At 35.9% G+C, this 18,035-nt stretch overlaps 3 protein-coding genes across 4 annotated transcripts in view; 2 read left to right on the top strand and 1 right to left on the bottom strand.

Annotated features, from left to right (window-relative positions):
- Positions 1-4,827, top strand: part of LOC109111370 (potassium voltage-gated channel subfamily H member 5-like) — a 42,328-nt gene extending 37,501 nt beyond the window's left edge. Inside the window, 1 exon segment of the mRNA XM_042737370.1 lies at positions 2,836-4,827. Coding sequence (XP_042593304.1) covers positions 2,836-3,858 — 1,023 coding nt within the window. The 3' untranslated portion in view covers positions 3,859-4,827.
- Positions 4,828-8,906: 4,079 nt separating this feature from the next.
- On the bottom strand, positions 8,907-12,054 carry gphb5 (glycoprotein hormone subunit beta 5). Its single transcript, XM_019124299.2, has 4 exons — positions 11,840-12,054; positions 11,707-11,751; positions 10,769-10,967; positions 8,907-9,308 (listed from the first exon to the last, which is right to left on the bottom strand). Exons 2-4 carry the CDS (start codon positions 11,733-11,735, stop codon positions 9,117-9,119), a joined length of 420 nt encoding a protein of 139 aa, XP_018979844.1. The 5' UTR covers positions 11,736-11,751; positions 11,840-12,054; the 3' UTR covers positions 8,907-9,116.
- Positions 12,055-13,555: 1,501 nt separating this feature from the next.
- Positions 13,556-18,035, top strand: part of syne2b (spectrin repeat containing, nuclear envelope 2b) — a 93,152-nt gene continuing 88,672 nt past the window's right edge. Inside the window, exons 1-2 of one of the 2 annotated variants that reach the window (XM_042737368.1) lie at positions 13,556-13,741; positions 15,902-16,039. In XM_042737368.1, the coding sequence (XP_042593302.1) occupies positions 15,943-16,039 (97 nt within the window). In that variant the 5' untranslated portion in view covers positions 13,556-13,741; positions 15,902-15,942. Of the gene's footprint in view, positions 13,742-15,901; positions 16,040-17,478; positions 18,005-18,035 lie in introns of those variants that run through there. The other variant, XM_042737367.1, reaches the window with a different exon arrangement.

Here is an 18,035-nt window from a genome sequence, read left to right as displayed (position 1 = left end):
TAGTATTAATTGTTCATGTTTTTGAGGTTTAGTTAAGTAGAGCCTCTCTCTCCTAACCACTCACATGCTCTTTATGCACTAATTGCTTTGTTTATGTTCACTTACAACATCGTGAAAGAGATTCTGCCTTAATTTGAACCTTTCTCTGAGGACTCTTGTCACAGCACAGGGAGCGATGGAGGTCAGAAAGAAGAAAGAGAAAAACCAGTCAAAGCAGGGGCCAGACACTAACTGTCCAGTGACAGGCTACAGAACTTTGCTGCTTTAGGCGGTTATCTATGTTTTCTGTGTCCGAATCCACAACATTGGCATAAATGGACCAGCCTGAAGATATCAGAACCTTTTCTCTCTTCAAATCTTTGTTTTTGCTTTGTATGTTTAAATTGATTTTGACAAGCCTACAAAATAACAGTCCCAGCATCACTGTGCTCCCTATGGCCAGTACATCCCCAGCTTTACCACAGTTAGTGAAATCAAATTTACTTTGTTGTTCATAAAACTTGGTTTGCAGATGTGTTGAAAAGGCGTACAAGCAATTACTGCCTTGAAAGGGGTCAGGAGGAATAGGTTCTAATGAGCTTTCATTTCCCAGTGTTATTAAAAAAACAACACAAATACCCACAGTTCCCTATGTGATTGGAACTCATTAAATCATTTCTATTGGTTTTGTGTGAATAACTCTAAGCTGTACCAGGAGCATTGTGTGTCAGAGGAAGGTGTGTGATCTCAAACGAAGCCTCGGTGGGACAGAAAATGTAATGTTCAAACAGAGAATGTTGCAGTGTTCAGCTCTTGTTTTGCTGACTTTTAGAAAAAGGGCAAAAGAGAATGACAGACGTTCTCTTTCTGTGAGCTCCAGTGTCTGAACTAATCCATCAGTTTTGTATGTTTGTGTTCGGATTTAAGAGTCAAACACACTCAGTATGGATTCTTCAAAACAATACAGATTCTTTAGAAAATAGGAAAATGGGTGATAAAAAAAATAATAATAATTTGTTCCTATCCCAGCTCAATGTGAATAGACAAGTTAGCCATTTGTAGGTTGATTTTGCATCCTTATTCTGTTCAACATGGCAGTGCACAGACCGATAGATAGACAGACAGATAATGATTGACACAAATGGGTAACAGAAAATATTACATGATCTGGTGGTCAGTAATGATTCTTTTTTTTTTTCAATTCCAATATGTGATGGTACTGGTACAGATATAACTTTTTTTTTTTGCTTGATCATTTTGTATGTAAAAATATTAAAGTCTATTTAATTGATATACAAAATAAAAATCCCTTTATAGTGTTTACTCAAACAGTTTGTTATCGAATTGAGCTGTTTTTTTTCTATAGTCCAACCTTGTTCATGTTTTACATTAACTTGGGAGAAAGACACACATGTAATTAATATTATCAGCTGAACTAAATGAATCTATCACCACAAATTAGTTTCAGTAAAGGACTTGATGATTTTCATGTGGTGAAAAAATTATAAAAAGATGTGATCTGAGAAAAGCAGGAAAAAGACAAAGAGGGGGTGAAGAGAACAACAGATGCATAATTTAAGACTGAATCTCCAGACACATGTAGTCTGTGGGCAGACCATGGCAAGACTCAAAATGGAAGCTTTAGTGTGATGGTGGGAGAAGAAGATTAAACATATATAATTTAAATATTTCTTTCCCAACACAGTACACATTTTCAATAATAACCTGGAATTCTGAAATTCCTGTTATTATATGTTAAATGTTTAATTTTTATACTGGGGAATGCACTTCTTTTTTGATATTCATGTTACGATTTTATGTTGAATATTCAAACATTTTGTCTTTTCTAATACCATTTTTGTGATAATGATTTTTAAATAATAGAAAAAGCAATTTTAGTAACTCTACTCTTACAAACAAGGAATTTGGTCAAATTATACCAAAGGACTGTATTTCTACAGTGGAGATCAAAATTAGAGAACAATTGATTTTTTTCAGAAATAATGTAATCTTCATCATTCAAAATTTAAAGGAATTTTAACTGTGGCTATACCATGCTAGTAAAACAGTGTTTTACAAAACAACCTTTTATTTTGTGGAAAAGACCACAAAATTAGAGAACAGCAATGATTGTTGCATGAAGAAAGATTACAACTAATATTTAGTTAAAGGTTGGTAACTGAAGGTTACAGCAGTCAAAAATTAGTAGGAAGTGTACAGACCCTTGCTTTGAATGAATTCAGCAATTCCAGCTGCAGTGTTGAACCGATTGCCCATTGAGAGTCTCTGCCTTATTCTGTCCTCTCGTGCATTTGTCTTTAGTGCATAACCAGCCTTTTTGGGGGACTTGAAAGAGTTAGTGACACTGTAAAAAATAAATATTCTAGAAATCACAGACTTGGAACGACCATCTTCTCTTGCTATGGCTGCTATTGGCCTTCATCTTGACAACCTGCTGTCAGAGTGTTTCAGTCTGTTTAGAACTGCTCATCGTCTTGCAAAGTCAGTGAAAACTGGAAAGTTAGGCGGTCAGTTAAATAGAGTTTGTCAGATAATTAAGGTAATTTGCATGAGATTAACACCAAATAAAGTGTTCTCTAATTCTCTAATCTTATTTAAAGTCTTTGTACTGCAATTCAGAATATATTAAACATGAAATGTGCTTAAAAAAAACTGCACTTTTACTCCTGTTAAGATAACTTAAAATAGGGCTCTAAGCAGTGACCTCAAAATTTAGGAACTTTAGGTTGTTCTCTGATTTTTATCTCCACTGTAAATTAAAGTTTTGATGATTCCAAAATTCTCAAGGAGGCCATTTCCTATCGAACTGATGGTATTTCTTCTCTCCATTACCAGTTTATATTTCGTAAAATCATCGATGTGAAGAAGGAGGAAGAAGAGAGGCAGCGCTCAAAGAATGAAGTTCCACTCACCATTCCTGTGGACCACCCGGTCCGAAAACTTTTCCAGAAGTTTAAACAGCAGAAAGAGCTCCGTAACCAGGGTGCTTCAGCCCAGCTGGACCTAGAGAAGAATCAGCAGCATCTACAGCAGCCCACACGCATGGCGAAACCTCACGCCTCCCTCATGCAGAACTCACTGCACGCAGTTCAGAATGGGTCCACCAGTAGCGTGGTCACCATTTCCCAAATCACACCCATCCAGAACTGCCTGGCCTACCCTAAAGTGGGCGACTCAGTCAAGCAGAACAACCGCGACATCATGGAACTCAAACCTGCCATGGCCAGTGGTGACCAAGTCGCAAATCGACTCAAAGTGAATAACACAGCACGGACCAAACCCGCAGGAACTGCCCGTGGCTGGATGAGACTGAAAAACAACATGGCTGCCCCTGGTTCACCTCCAGAAGATGAGAGGAAGGAGGGATTGAACAATGCAGCTAAAGCTGTGTCCATGGATCGCATCTTGCCAGAAGTCAAAGTTCAGATAGAAAGTGTTGAGGAGGCTGGAACATCCAGGAAGAATTCACTTCGCAAAACAGACTCTTGGGATAGCGGCTTGACTTACAGCGATCAGAGACTGGATAGGGTTTCAGAACCCCAGAGCCCTGTTCCTGGAGTCGGTGGAGGAGAAGGACAGGCCCAGGATTTTTACCCCAGTAGCGAGAGCTCATTTCAGGCCTCGCTGCAGGAGGCGAGGCTGGAGCTGCGGACAGAGATCCAAGCTCTGAACGGAAGGATGGCAGTTTTAGAGGAACGGGTTGGACAGATTCTCAGGCTGCTTTTAGAGACTTCAAAGCCCACGTCTAGCGAAGACCCAACCCCAAAAATGCACAGACCCAAACTCAAAGCACAAGGCAACATCCCAGTGTCCACACTCAGTACGCCAGACTCTGAAAAGGATGAGGTTTTTCCATAGGAAAACAGACTTTGCATTCAATAAGCATTTGAGATGAAGCATTTGTAGCATCACTGGGGCTTTGATGCATCCAAATTTGGCACCTGTATCTGCAGCTTACACAGGAACGCCCAAAATAGGAGCTTGAGGTGGTTTCTAGCTTCTGATTTTTGAGGATAAAACTGACATCTGAACATCTGTATGGGAACAGGAGTTGGTTTCTGGATCTAAATAACTGACAGGAACTCTAACCCCATCAGAGTACAGTGGCATGTACTGAGAAATACAAAAATAAGAGGATTTTTAATTTTAGTGCTTTTTAATGTTCAATCAGCACTTTTTTTGCACACTGAAGTAATGCAGGAATTATTGTTTTTCCCCCCTTTTCAGCGTGAGTTTGTATATATAATGCATGTCCAGCTGGGTTCTGGCTTGCCAAAAATGTACAACCCTGATGACGTCTGTACAATTGATATTTAAATGCTTGTATATTATGCAGTTAACTGCATGCAGATCTATTTATTCTCACAGAATGCTTATTTTCAATGTGTAAATGAAAGAGACTGTTGATTGTCTTGATATCACCATAATGTACATTCAGGTTTTTAACAAAATGTAGCATGACAGATCACTGAGGAAGAATGTGTTGTGTTTGAAACATTTACGTATGCATGAATGATTTTAACAGCACTCAAGAACGTTGCCTTAAAGGACCTGAACATCACTCTTGAGATAAAGCTGAAGAAATTGGTTATCAGTGTTGGACAGGTCTGTTTTTTGTCTGTCTTTCTATACATTTTAACTTACATGTGTCAGTTTTCATTTCTGATTTTCTGGTCAAGGATTTTGAAGTGTGTAGGATTTTATGCCCTTCATTTATGTTCCACTAAATGTTATTGGGTTTGTTTTATTTTATATAGCATCAGTAGCAGCTTCTGGGCCTGAAATGCAGCTTCACCACTGTATATCTGTTGATTTAATAAAAAATGGTAAATAAAAAATTATAATTGTAAGAGTAAACTGCAACGTTTTGTTCGCATATTCACGATAACATTATAAATGATATTTTTAGCTCTCAGAACAAAGTCCCTTATATTAGGACTGGAAGGCACATGACTGAAACACATCTGGGCTACTTAACCATTGTCTTCTCTTCAGCAAAACAAGATCACTCTGCAGATCAGGACACCACAATGACAGTGAAAACCAAATCTGAAAAAGGTCTTAAGGATTATATCCTCTTAAAGGTACTGTTGTGTTACCACTGTTGTGTTTACTTTTAAAAAGCTACTGTGTACAAAACACACATATTTTGGGGTCTGAAAAACTTTTAAATACATTTTAAGGATTATTTCTTCTCAAAAAAATATATGTTGTGTATAGTCACTTTTAATACATTTTAAAATGTAAATTTAAATATATATATAAAATATAAAAAATACAATATAATTAAATTTTATAACTGTATATTATATTGCTAAAAAATCAATTTTAATAAAATTCTATATATATATTAAAAAAATTCCCAAAAAAAAAATAAGCATAATCACTGAAAAAATGTTTCCACAAAAATATTAAGCAGCATGTTTTCAACATTATTAATAAATCAGCAAATCAGCATATTAGAATGATTCTGAAGGATCACATATGTATATGCACATATATTGTATTTCTTTTTATTTTTTATATTATAATTTTTTTTCATTTTTCCTTTATTTTTTATCATTTTAATCATAATCATATTTTAATATTCCCTCCCTCTTTGTTTCCAGGTAGTAGAGAGTTAAATGTACCTGCACAGGTTAAGAGTGCAGCTCTCTATATTACGGTCCTGCTGGTTTGATCCAGTTCTCTACAAAAGAAAGACAGATGAAGCTCTCGGCTGAAGTCAGTTTTCAGGTAGCGGGGCTGCAGCTTGGCATCAAGCCCTCAAGATTCTGTTATTACAATCCATTTATCTCTCACTCTGTCTCTCTTTTTGCTGAGCTTGCTAAAGATCTGGGATTGGCCTGGTTTTAAAATATCAGTTTTGTGCTTTTATATCCTTTTATAAACTCACACACCCATAAATATTGTTTCAGACAAGCCCATTTCAGTAGTAATGTGTGTTTTTGAATGTAAAACCAAAGACTGTGCTGTATTGAATATAACATGAGGTCTGCCTTCTGTGTACTGAATAGTTCCAGTTTTGCTTGGTCTCAGTGTCTTAATGAGCTGTTGTTCTATTGATCATTAGACACATTTAATCAGGAGAAAGTCCTAGGGGTAAAGGTTTTTTTTTAGTTAGCATAGTTAGCCACTGCTGGAAAATACAGTAACGACCGGTGCTTTCAGCATTGACAACCATTCTGAAGTTTGCTATTGCAATTACAATGAATGAAAAATATCAGATTCTTATTGATCAGGTTGTCTAGATATCAGACAATTCTCTGTAGCAATGTAGTTGCATGCAAGCTAATATTACAGGATCACATGGCCTAACTCTCCTTTTCTTGTCACTGTCAATCTCTTTGTGTTTTGAAAAAATGTGTATTGAAACTGATAGCTCTGTAAGCCTTAAAATGCTACTAAGCATTGCAGTATAGGAACACAATCATAAAATCACTGCCTTTCAAAAAATAGATAAGCCTGGTTGTATAGAGAGAGTTCAGAATCAGAGTTCAGAGTGATAAAAGTTGGTTATCACAAACATTTTCATTATGATTTACTTTGAAACTTATGAAATAATAGTATTTAAAAAGACCAAAAATGAATGAACATAAAGGTGAGAGACAATGTTGTGTAAGACAACTGTACAGTGCTTCCCATAATTTTCTCTCTTGCTTATATTTAGAAGCTCATTTGGTTGGATCTGTACTTGTCAGCTCGAACGCCTGGAGTTGTTTGAAAGAACCTGTCTTGTCCATAAGTAGGGCCAGATTTAGAGTTTGTTTAGTTGACAGTTAATTGAATGGAAGTGATTTGACAGAAGGGTAATTTTGGCAATTAATCTGCGCCAAAGGCAGTATTGGGGGAGGTTTGACATTTCTGGGAATGCTGGTGAATATCGTACATGCCAACATTACCGTAGCAGCAAAATCTCTGGGAACAACATTGACAAAAAGAAAGGATAGATTATGGCCCTAAGGCATCTGCCTTTTTTGGAGGCCCCCTCTTGTATCCCCACACACAGTTTTTGCCAAGGAGCTGAAAATGGGGAAAAAATAGTATCTTGTAACTGCGATTTAAAATCACTTTATATTGCACGACTCAAAATTAAGAATTTGGTTTTAACATCTCATTGAAGTGATCTGAATTTGTGTCCCATTCTTGTGAAGAAACCACCACATTTACCTCAACATTTACTACAGGTTTTCAAGATAATTTACACACTTACATTCCAAAGTTTGGGGTTGATACATTTTTAAAAAAAAAGTATTTTATGCTTACCAAACCTGTATTTATTTGATCAAAAGTACAGTAAACAGTAATATTGTGAAATATTATAACAGTTTAAGTAACTGTCTTGTACTGTTATACATTTTAAAAGGAAATTTCTTCTTTCCTATAGCCATTACTCCAGTCTTCAGTGTCACATGATCCTTTACAAATCAATTTTTTTTTTAATTTTATAATTATCCTTGGAAGATTTATTTGAAAAAATGATTTGAGGTTGTCTGCAGTATTTTGAGAGGTAATGTCAAAAGTTTTATTTTATTTTATTTTATTTTAGGGAAAACAGCTGCCCTTATTTTAAGTGCATCTTCATCACAATGGTAGACAACATTTTTGTCCTTTTCTTGTGAAGAAAACACCCCATTTATCTCAGCAAAATCAATAAAAGTAATCTGCACACATTTGCGATTATGGAACTCAGTGAAACTATATTAAACTTTTGGCCCTTAATGTAATTTCCAGTGCAGTTCCAACACACAGTGTTCAGGTTTATAATGGAAACCGTAATAATCATGTGCTATCTCAATACAATGCCAGAATAGGAGAGGAAAATGTTTTCACATCATTTTCACATTAGTGAGGTTTTAAATAATTTATCATGCAGGGACTGCTGAGACATGTGAACTCACAATAACGCAGAATTCAGAAAAATTAGTCTTCAGCGCTGCAGGATTCTAAGAAAATTATATATTCTCATTCTCATGTGTGTGTGTGTGTGTGTGTGATCAGCAAATGTAAAGTAAATACACTAAAGTTTAAATGGAGAAAAAGTGTGTCTGGTTAGCCTGAGATGGAAAGGCAAGAGCAGGTGGTAAATATATAAATGGCATTACACTATGAGTCAGTGATTGAGATGAGAGTAGCATTGAGCAGGTGGTGGGACCCCCTAATGATTTCTTTATCACACATATGGATGTGTGTCGTAGTCACAGGACATTTGCCTCTACTGTCTACAAAACAAACAGCCAACAAATCTCCTGAAAAATAAGAAAACCTAATAAGAAAACCTTTTTTATACCCATCATGCACTGTGGTCATTATACAGTATTTTTTAAATCCCCTTGTTTATTTACAGTATGATTATTTAAGGTAATTTATATGGAAATACCATTCTGTTCAAAGTTTGGGGTTGGTAAGATTTTTTTAAAGAAAGAAATCTCTTAGACTCACGAAAGCTGCATTTATTTATTTGATTAAAAAAAAAAACAGTAAAAACATTCATTTTGTGAAATAGTATAACAATTAAATGACCTTTTTTTTATTTTATACATTTTAAAACGTGTTTTTTTTCCTGCGATGGCAAAGTAGATTTTTCGGCAGCCATTACTGCAGTCTTTAGTGTCACATGATCTTTCAGAAATCATTCTAATAAGAAAAAAGTCTTTGATAAATAGAAAGTTCAAAAGAACAATTCATTTGTAATAATGTAGATATCTTTAGTAACATTATAAATGTCCTTACTGTCACTTTTGATCAGTTTAATAACATTTTTAAATGCTACTGCATGGGGATTTGTAGAAGTTTTTCGGTCTCAATTAAAAGAACAGGACAGAACACAAAATGTTACATAATTTAATGGCTTATGCCCTGTAGCTACAAGATTTTTTTCAAGTTACGACAGGAGACCACAGGCGTGGTGTTTGCAGTTTTATTCACTTTTGCTCTTTTCAGGAAAAAAAGGAGGAGGAAAGTACAAAGAAGATGAGAAAGTAACATACGGTGATCATTTGAAGGTAAAATATCTCCTACATGTAGAGTACAACAAACAGATAGATTTTTGATTCATTTTATTCCTGCAGAGCACATCTTTGGTGTTTTAAGTGGAGGCTGATTTCTCCAGCATATCAGACCGAAGTGATGCATTCAGTGGTGCTAGTGAGACAAACCCCACAGTCACACCGGAGGGCCACGGGATAGGTGTAGGACGGGTCCACGTCTGCTGAGCAGTTTGGCAGCTGCACCGTCTCCAGTCGAGTTTCGTTATAAGTGCACACGCGCTGGTGTGACTCGATGAAGGGCGGGTCCAGGACGGGCTTCTGCAGTGATTGACAGGTGAAGGGAAGGGTGTGTGTCAGACTGATATCATAATGAGGACTTTTCATCTGGGCTACTGATTTATTTTTTAGATAGACTGTAGACTTAAAAGCATCTTTTAATTTTAATATTTAATAATATACTGTAGAATCTTTAATTAAACATGTTAAATAATGTCTCAAATGACTATTCCAACCCAAATAACATTTACTGGAAGTGAAATTTGTGCCTGAAGGCACTTTTTTCTTCAAAAATGAATATTATCCTGATCTGACTCTTAAATTGAACAGCCTAATGTAGTAAGGATGATTTAGATTACATTTAGTTACATTTTTGAGTAATAAAAGTAGTTAATAATATGTTTTATGTATATAGCACCTTTCCAGAGCTCAAGGACACTTTACAATAAACATCCAATATGTAAAGATAACATCAAACAAATAATACAGAGGATAACGTCAAACAATAATACAGGAAATAATGAGAACTCCGGACATCAGATGAGTAATATGTATATAGGGCAGATGAAACAGAAGCCAACTTAAAAAGGTAGCAGTCTGAAAACAAATATGTTTTGAGCAGTGATTTAAATTGGGACAGGTTATTGACAAGACAGAGTGATCTAGGAAGAGAATTCCATAGTTTAGGAGCAACAGCCCTGAATGATCGTTGATTTCTTTAGTTTTTTATTCACGGAAAGTAAAAAGTCACTTTCCTTCAGATATGCTCATCAATAATTAAAAGCAGTAAAAAATTATGTATGTAAAACATATTTTGTAGAAAATCGTCATGAACCAAAAAATACAGAAGAAACCAACAGGAAAAAAGCCAGGCCTGACTGCAATATCTCAACCATTTTTCTCTATTTTCTGTTATTTTTCCATTTAATTTCTAGCAATCAGCCACAGAGGTTCTCCGCCTCTCTCTTTTAAGAGCACTAAAGGAAAAGCTGTTAAGTTTTTTTTTTCCTTCTCGGAAAATGATTATTTGGGTCAAAATGAGTTCTGGTCTTAAAGTGCTTTCAACTGCTCTATGTGTAAAATTAAAAATCAATCGAATCCTACAAACATAATCAATAATACAAATGCAAATTATATTGTAAAATAAATAGCATAATATCTTTGTATTTTTGTGAAATAGTCAAACCTTTTTTTCTGCTTCAGTTTGTATAAAAGTAAAATCACCATGTCTATTATTTAAGCTACTACAGTATGAATATACAGTATATGGGGTTTAATTTGATATATTAGTGAATTAAAAAACCCTATTAATTAATTGCAATTTCTTGTAATTAAGTATTATCACCTTGACATTTTTTATATCATTTTGATTATGTACTGATCACATTGCAGGTGTGCTGCAAAAGCTCTTCTCTCTTTTTATGTGAGTATAATATACTCACATAAAAAGAGAGAAGAGCTTTTGCAGCATGTTTGTTACAAGCTAATAGTATCAGTCTTACTTCCCAGGTCTCACAGCGTCCCCAGCAGGCATCAGTGGTGATGTGCAGCCCACTGCATCCCGGCTTACGGGCCAGAAAGGTGAATTCTCTGACTGCACAGCCGATGAAACGCTTCAGGTTGAGCACAGAAGCCTCAGTATGAGCGCCACAACACAGCCAAACAGCCAGTGTCACACAGCACAGAGTTACAGGAGAAAGTCTACCACAGAAAGAATAAAAGTTCATGATGAGGCCGCATGTCTCAGAAGAATGATTAAGTGTTAAATGCTCTGTAGGTTGCAAAAAAATCAAGCAATTACTTTTGATTAACATAAGTGTATAATCTGAGTTGTAATGATCCATGAAAACAGAGCTGTTTTTCTTTTACTTATATAAAGATCACATTAGAACTGTTTTGTAAAATTTGTATCAATCCTAGCATGTACACTACCATTCAAAAGAGGTCAGGTTTTTTTTTTGTACTTTGTTACATCAGGGGTGCATAATATTGGCCAAAGTGACAGTAAAGTCATTTATAATTCTATTTCAAATCGATTATTTTGAACATTCTATTCATCAAATAATTAAAGTATCACAGCTTGCACAGAAAAAATACATTAAGTTTCAATGTTTTCAACACCGATGATAAGAAGAATGATTTTATTAGAAGACTGATCCATATTAGAAGGATCATGTGACACTGAAAATTCAGCTTTGGTATCACAGGAAATAAATTGCATTTTAAATGATATTAAAGTAGGAAAGAAATTTTACGTTGTAATAAGATTTCACAATTTTAGTTTAATTTTGATTGAAATCTTACAAAATCCAAAATTTAGATTTTTATTTATTTTTCATTATTGTTTTACTGTTTTACCCTTGAAAAATCAATCATAAAAATTACATTTTTAAACTATGCTAAGATGTAAGCTGTAAAAAGGAGCATTCGGGTTTCTTACCCCTGTGCCCCAGACCTCAGAGGAGCCATTGCTGATTCCAGTGATCTGTTTACAAAATAACAGTAATTAATAAAATAATTAATAAAACACACTTATCTTCTGTTTGTCTTAGTTACAGCAATGTCAAAGATACCTCGATGGCAGATGCAGCACAGCTAAACTCTTCAGAATCAGCGAGAAATCTCACTTCCAGTCCTGATATCACCTCTCCTGAAGTTCATCTGACTCTGAACTTGCACAAATCTGTAATTTATTAGAAACGACACTGCCAACCCCACCTAAAACACATGGGGCTGTCTCTGTTGCATCAACTGCATCCAGCAGTAATAAAGAGATGTCACATAAGACCAAAGACAAACAGGGAAGGAGCCGGTGAGTCCATGTGTGTGGAGACTGATCCAGCCCCTCAGGCTCTGAAATCTGTGCACGTCTTATCTGCTGCTCAGGTACATCAGCCATACATCCATTAACTTAATGAAGAGGAAAGAACCTCCTTTTGTTCGGAGTCATCCACATGGAAGAGAATGGGAAACACATTCATCCTCTAATCCATGTATTCATTTATTCATCCATCCATCTTGTGGGCTGTGGTGAGTCCTGGCTCCAGGAGGTGTCAGGACAGGTTAAATGAGACGTCAGGCTCCAAACAGTTAGAGTTTAGTCCGATAATTTCCATGACAACATAGTGTCAAAATCTAAGAAGTGCTTTTCCAGAAAGGTCTGATATAATTGACACCTGAGGAGGCAGGATGACAATTTTGCCAAGTTAATTTTCTTTGAAAATAATTTTCTTTATAATATTCTTTATTCCTTTCTTCTTCTTCTTCTTCTTCTTAAATTAGAAAAAAATGGTTTGGATTTCATGAATGACAAACAGGCACAGAAAACAACAGTAGAACAGAAACCAAACTGCTGGTAAAACACATATTGCCTAGTTTATCATGCACAATACATAATATATATTTGCTATATTTGTATAAATATGCACACAAAACACTAGCCTACTTGCTTTAAATAATATAAACCATCTTCCATCTTCAAGTAACGTCAAACAAATATTTCTAAAATTATGCCACAGTGACGCCCAGTGGTCAATTTGGGAAGGTTTTGGTAAACCTAACATGATCTAATTACAAATAATTTGACTTTGACTAACATAGTGATGATGTTCTCCCGCAGCATTTCCCTTTAGTCCTGCATCAGTATCCACATCCTGTTTCCTGTATATGTAGGTATACACTGGCGGGCTATTCAGTGAGAATTCTGCAATAAATTTGGGCTTCTTTAATAGGCTTCGTATGATTAATTAATAAATATAAACACATATGAGTTGTAAAATTACTTAGTATTTTAACCAGCTAAAAAGTGGTTTTAAGTCAGTTATTCCAGAGCAACTGTGGCAACGTCTCCAAGATGCTGCAATGCTACCTGAAAAACTATGCGCAAGTGCACCTAGGGCATTTTCTAGCGAAATTGTACCTACATTTGGATAATGTAACCCCATTCAGTCATTCATTTTAACATTTATAAATACTGAAACTTGGTTGAACTCCCATGTTGAAAGCTATAGTAGCCTATATATAGCCAACTTGTTTGAAACTTGCATTATCTTTTACAAAGATCAACCCTGTTTTGACTTCCTTCGGAGAGGCTAAAGCGTTCAATAGTATCATCTCAAAGCGTTGGTAGGTGATCTGCACAAAAACCCTCATAATTCGCACCGTGCAGTTATTGATCTACAGAGATGGTGTTAATTTACTGGTTTGTATGCTATAGCCTACTTCTTTAGGTCCACGCGCTGCTCTGAGTGGTCGTTATAATTAGAGACCCCCGCGGGCGCGTCGGGTTTCACTCCGCCGCCCGGTCGCTTCTCCCGGTAAACTCAGCTGGGAACGGGAGGGAATATACGAGCTTCACTCGCAGTCATAAGAACTCCCAAACGGTTTGTTTTTGTCGTTATTTTAGCTGACGACGGAAAACATTCATCACTGGTGCAAGTGGACATTTAAAGTCAGTTTCATACTTTGCCAAACATGTAAGTAGAGTTTGAGTTCTTCTGAACAGACCCACCTTGACAAATCTAAGGTCACTGAATAACGCATAACTTAGATTCAATCGTTTTAACACCATGTTTATTTTAATGTATTAATTGTCTTTGTTGTTATTAATTTTTTTCTGAGAGTTCAAAACGTTATATCAGTACTATAATATAGCCTAAATTCAAAAAAATAAATATAGACTAAAGCCACTTTATATAATATGCCTAGGCTATAGCCTACTGGGGCTCTCAGTTTAAAAGAGTACTGACAGTACTCAAATAAAGCCATACCACGCAGTAGAACTGTGTATGGTATGTGTTTGATAGTTGATATTGATATTGACGTGTGTTATATTGTTCCGTACTTGTAACGCGTGCCCGAGCCAGAGCTATTTTGGGCCCCACGCAACGCCCCTCTCGAGCTCAAGGCATTTCGTGTCAGAGGTCACGCTGGTTATTCCGGACCGCGTGCGGAACGCCTCTGCTGCCTGTGAATGCAACTCGGATAAATACTCATTAAATTAAACTGAAACGTCTTTATCAGTTTAAATAAAAAATAATAACATATGTTACTACTATTATAGAGATAATACTGTATATGCAATTTTTTGCCATTGGCTTGGTATGCCACTGTATGCCAACCTGCTAAGAGTTACTACTTACAACTTTCATTGTCTCTTGGGATGAGCACTGTTACTTATTGTTTTGATTTCTGTTATAAATATAAAACATAGGTGGTTTTAGACACTTCAGTTCTTTGTCAATGTTTTTGTAGTTGTCAGGATAGGCACAGTGACATATGTTCTCATAAAAGATTTGTCTGTGCTCTGCTTAGGGGATTGTCCTGTGGGAGTGTTGCGTTCTGTACGTGTGAAATGCTTTGGATGCTGTTGTGGTCAGTTCATGTGGATGAAGTTTCCATGTAACTCTCTTAGTCATTTAGTGTGATTTGACTGTGATCCCAGCACTCTGATTCAGACATAATGCACAGATTTGTTTGATCTCTGGGAATGTGTCTGGGCTGTGTTAATGCCTGCTGTGTTTTTTTATTCCACGGTATTATGCCAGTATGTGCACTCACTCTCTTTCTCTCGGTGTTCTCGTTCCTGTTAGTCCAGCTCAGGATAGCACACATTCTTCCATCTCTCTGTTCTCTAACAGAGTCACATTGTGCTGCAAGGGCACGCATTCACATGGTCACAGAACGATTGAAGCAATGACATTTTGCCATGACTTTCTGATTTTACTGTTTGTATGAGAAATTTGTATTTATCAAACACTTAAACCCCCAGTTTCACAGATAAGGTTTAAGCCTAGTCCTGGACTAAAATGTAAATCTGAGCTGTTTCATCTGAAAGAAACTTGCACTGACTGATCTTAAAACATGTCAGTGCTTTGTTTTGTCTTAAGTTGAACACCAGTAATGCTTTTTTTCTAAGGCATGTTTATAAAAATTACTTAAATGTCCTAATTGAACTATGGCTTAGTCCTGGTTTAGGCTAAGCCCTGTCTGTGAAACCTGGCCTTACTCTTTAATCTTTATGCTGATAAGTTTAAAAATGCCTCACAGATTCTGAAAAAAACTGGCAGTTTTGGCTCCCCAGAGGGTGCCATTGCTTTACTGTGACCTCTAATATGAAAAATCAGCCAAAATATATTTTGAGAATATTGCTTTAAGTAGTACTCAGTTTATTGATTTGGTGTCCTCAAATAGATTTTTGGCAGGAAAATACCAGCATAAACAACCAGTATTAGCAATGGAATTGCTATTTTCAAAAGATTGTTTAAAAAAGTTATTTTGTTATGTTGTAAATATTCAGCTCGACAATATTGTATCATATTTCTGTAAGTCTAGTATACCCTTCTTATAGAAATGCTTCTTTAAATTTCAAAACAAGCATTTAATAAAAGTTACAGAGTCAAAAAGAAATGCGTAACAGAAAGGACCCTGTGTCAAAGGTATGTTATTATTAAAGAAAGATTTTAAAGTATTTTAAAATGTTTTTCACACTAAGAAAAAATATTCACGCAAACATTCTTTTGGAGAATCAAAAATAGTTCTTATATGGTATCTGTGAAAACACCATTTTGAGATAACGCCTTTATTCTTAAGAGTGTAAACCTGGACAGCTAAGACATCATCTGTCCTCTCCACAGATGCTGCAATGCCTCTGGTTGTTCTCAGCTGACCTCTTTCCATGGGAACCATGACGTCACAAAGGACATCCAGAGACCTGCCCGATGAACGTGGCTCACTCCCACTGGACATCGATGATGTCCACATACTACTGCAAGGTCAGATTGGAGCTTTGAGCATAAAACTAAAATAAAATGTTGCTCATATCTGATTTGGTGTGTCATTATCTGTTATAGGTTTGACAGTATCGAATTGTATATATTGCAATCATTTTCACTTCTTGTTTGGACTTCATGGATGATTCTATGAATTCATTCATTCATTCATTCATTCATTCATTCAACAAACTTCTTCATCTGTTTATTCAAAAGCAGATTAAAGTGATTTATTAGTGATTCCAAATGATATGGGTTAAAATCTCTCTCGCACACATACATACACCCAAACACATTATGCTGTGGTATTAAATAAATGACTTAATGCATAAAGAATGCATGGTCATGTGTTTTGCAGATTGTTTGGTAGCAGACAGATGTAAATAAAGTGTCATGAAGAGTTGCACAAAAGTGTTTTTCTACAATGCAGGGTGGGGGTAATTCATTTTTTAAAATGTAATTAATTTTTTTTGAATCCACAAAAATCTTTGCTATCTCTGTTGTAGTGTCTTTGTTGTTGTTTTGAGAGTAAAGTAATATGGATGTGAAGATAAAGAATAGTTCACCCAAAAATTTTAATTTGCTGAAGATGTACTCACCCTCAGGCCAGAATGTAGATGAGTTTGTTTCTTGATTGGAACAGATTCTGATCATTTTAGCATTACCTGTACATCACTTTCTCACCAGTGGATTATCTGCAGTGAATGGGTGCCGTCAGAATGACAGTTCAAACAGCTGAAAAAACATCACAATAATGCAACAGTAATCAACACAACTATAGTCCATCTCTTAAAACATCATGTGAAGAGAAAAGCTGCATGTTTGCAAGAAACAAATCCAACATTAAGGCATTTTCTTGCTTCTTGACTCCACAATTGATAATAATGCTTTGTTCAGTGGAAAAGTCCTCCCCTGTTGTCCTCTAAAAATCAAATTCCACCAAAACATTTGTTTAGAAGTTTTTTTTTTACTGGTGAGTGGTGTTGTTTCTGTGCATATTTCTCTCCTGATTCAGACAGGATGACGTTTTCACAGAAGAAGGCAATATTATGGATACAGGCCTCATATTTTAACCAGAAGCACTGGTTTATGCACTGGATTAGAGTCACATGGATTTCTTGTGGATTATTGTGATGTTTTTATCAGCTGCTTAGACTCTCATTCTAATGGCACCCATTTGTGAGCAAATGATGTAATGCTAGATTTCTCCAAATCTGTTCAAATGAAGAAATAAAGTCATCCACTTCTCGGTTGGCCTGAGGATGAGTAACTTTAAGGCAAATTTTTTTTTTTTTAAGTGAACTATTGAACACAATTTAGGCAATTACTTCTGAAAAACATAATTGCTCACTGCTCAATTGTGGAGTCGAGGGGTCGTTCATTTACCAAGAACTGATGTTTTAATGTGTTTTCAGGCTACTTGTTCTCATTCTTTTATTTTTAAAATCATTAGAAAAAACATTCATTATGACTTTGGTCATTTTTCTCTGTTGGTTTTCTGAAATGAAATAAAAAAATCAGTGTAAATTACTAATAACTGATAGCAGGTGAAATTGTGTTTCTCGAGAATCTTTGAATAATCGATGTCTTAACATGTTGATCACTGCTGGAGCCCTGAGGATACAGTAGAACTGCATAAGGAGAAGTGTTAATCAGCACCTGTGTGGACATGTTGTGTAGCATAAGTAAAAGGTGGAGCTTTTTTTTTTAAAACCTGCAGTACTGGCACTGATCCTGAATTACTTCGCTAAAGGTTACCACGCAAGTTGTGCTGTGTGTTTACGGTACTTTTCAGTTCTACAGCTAACATATGTTCTCCAGTATTTCAATGCGGGAGTTTTGCACTGCTTTGCTGTATTGCAAGATGAGGCTGGTTTCTGAAACATTGCTGCACACTTCAACATGCAACAACTGATGATAATACAGTGATATAATTCTGGAATAGCAAATCTGCTGACAGCAGCATGGGTGAGTTTGTAATTGGTTTGAAACAGACAGT

The sequence above is a fragment of the Cyprinus carpio genome, chromosome B13 (assembly GCF_018340385.1).
Source record: "Cyprinus carpio isolate SPL01 chromosome B13, ASM1834038v1, whole genome shotgun sequence".
NCBI lineage: Eukaryota > Metazoa > Chordata > Actinopteri > Cypriniformes > Cyprinidae > Cyprinus > Cyprinus carpio.
Note: the sequence above shows the minus strand (reverse complement) of the source record. Positions and strands in the feature narration are given on the sequence as shown.

Bases quoted from the DNA above. Each gene is read 5' to 3' on its own strand.
- gphb5 (XM_019124299.2), bottom strand. From the start codon at position 11,735: ATGGCTCCTCTGAGGTCTGGGGCACAGGG. The intron at 10,968-11,706 runs GTAAGAAACCCG...TTTCTGTGGTAG, and splicing joins CTGAGGTCTGGGGCACAGGG to ACTTTCTCCTGTAACTCTGT. The intron at 9,309-10,768 runs GTAAGACTGATA...CAATCACTGCAG, and splicing joins GACGCTGTGAGACCTGGGAA to AAGCCCGTCCTGGACCCGCC.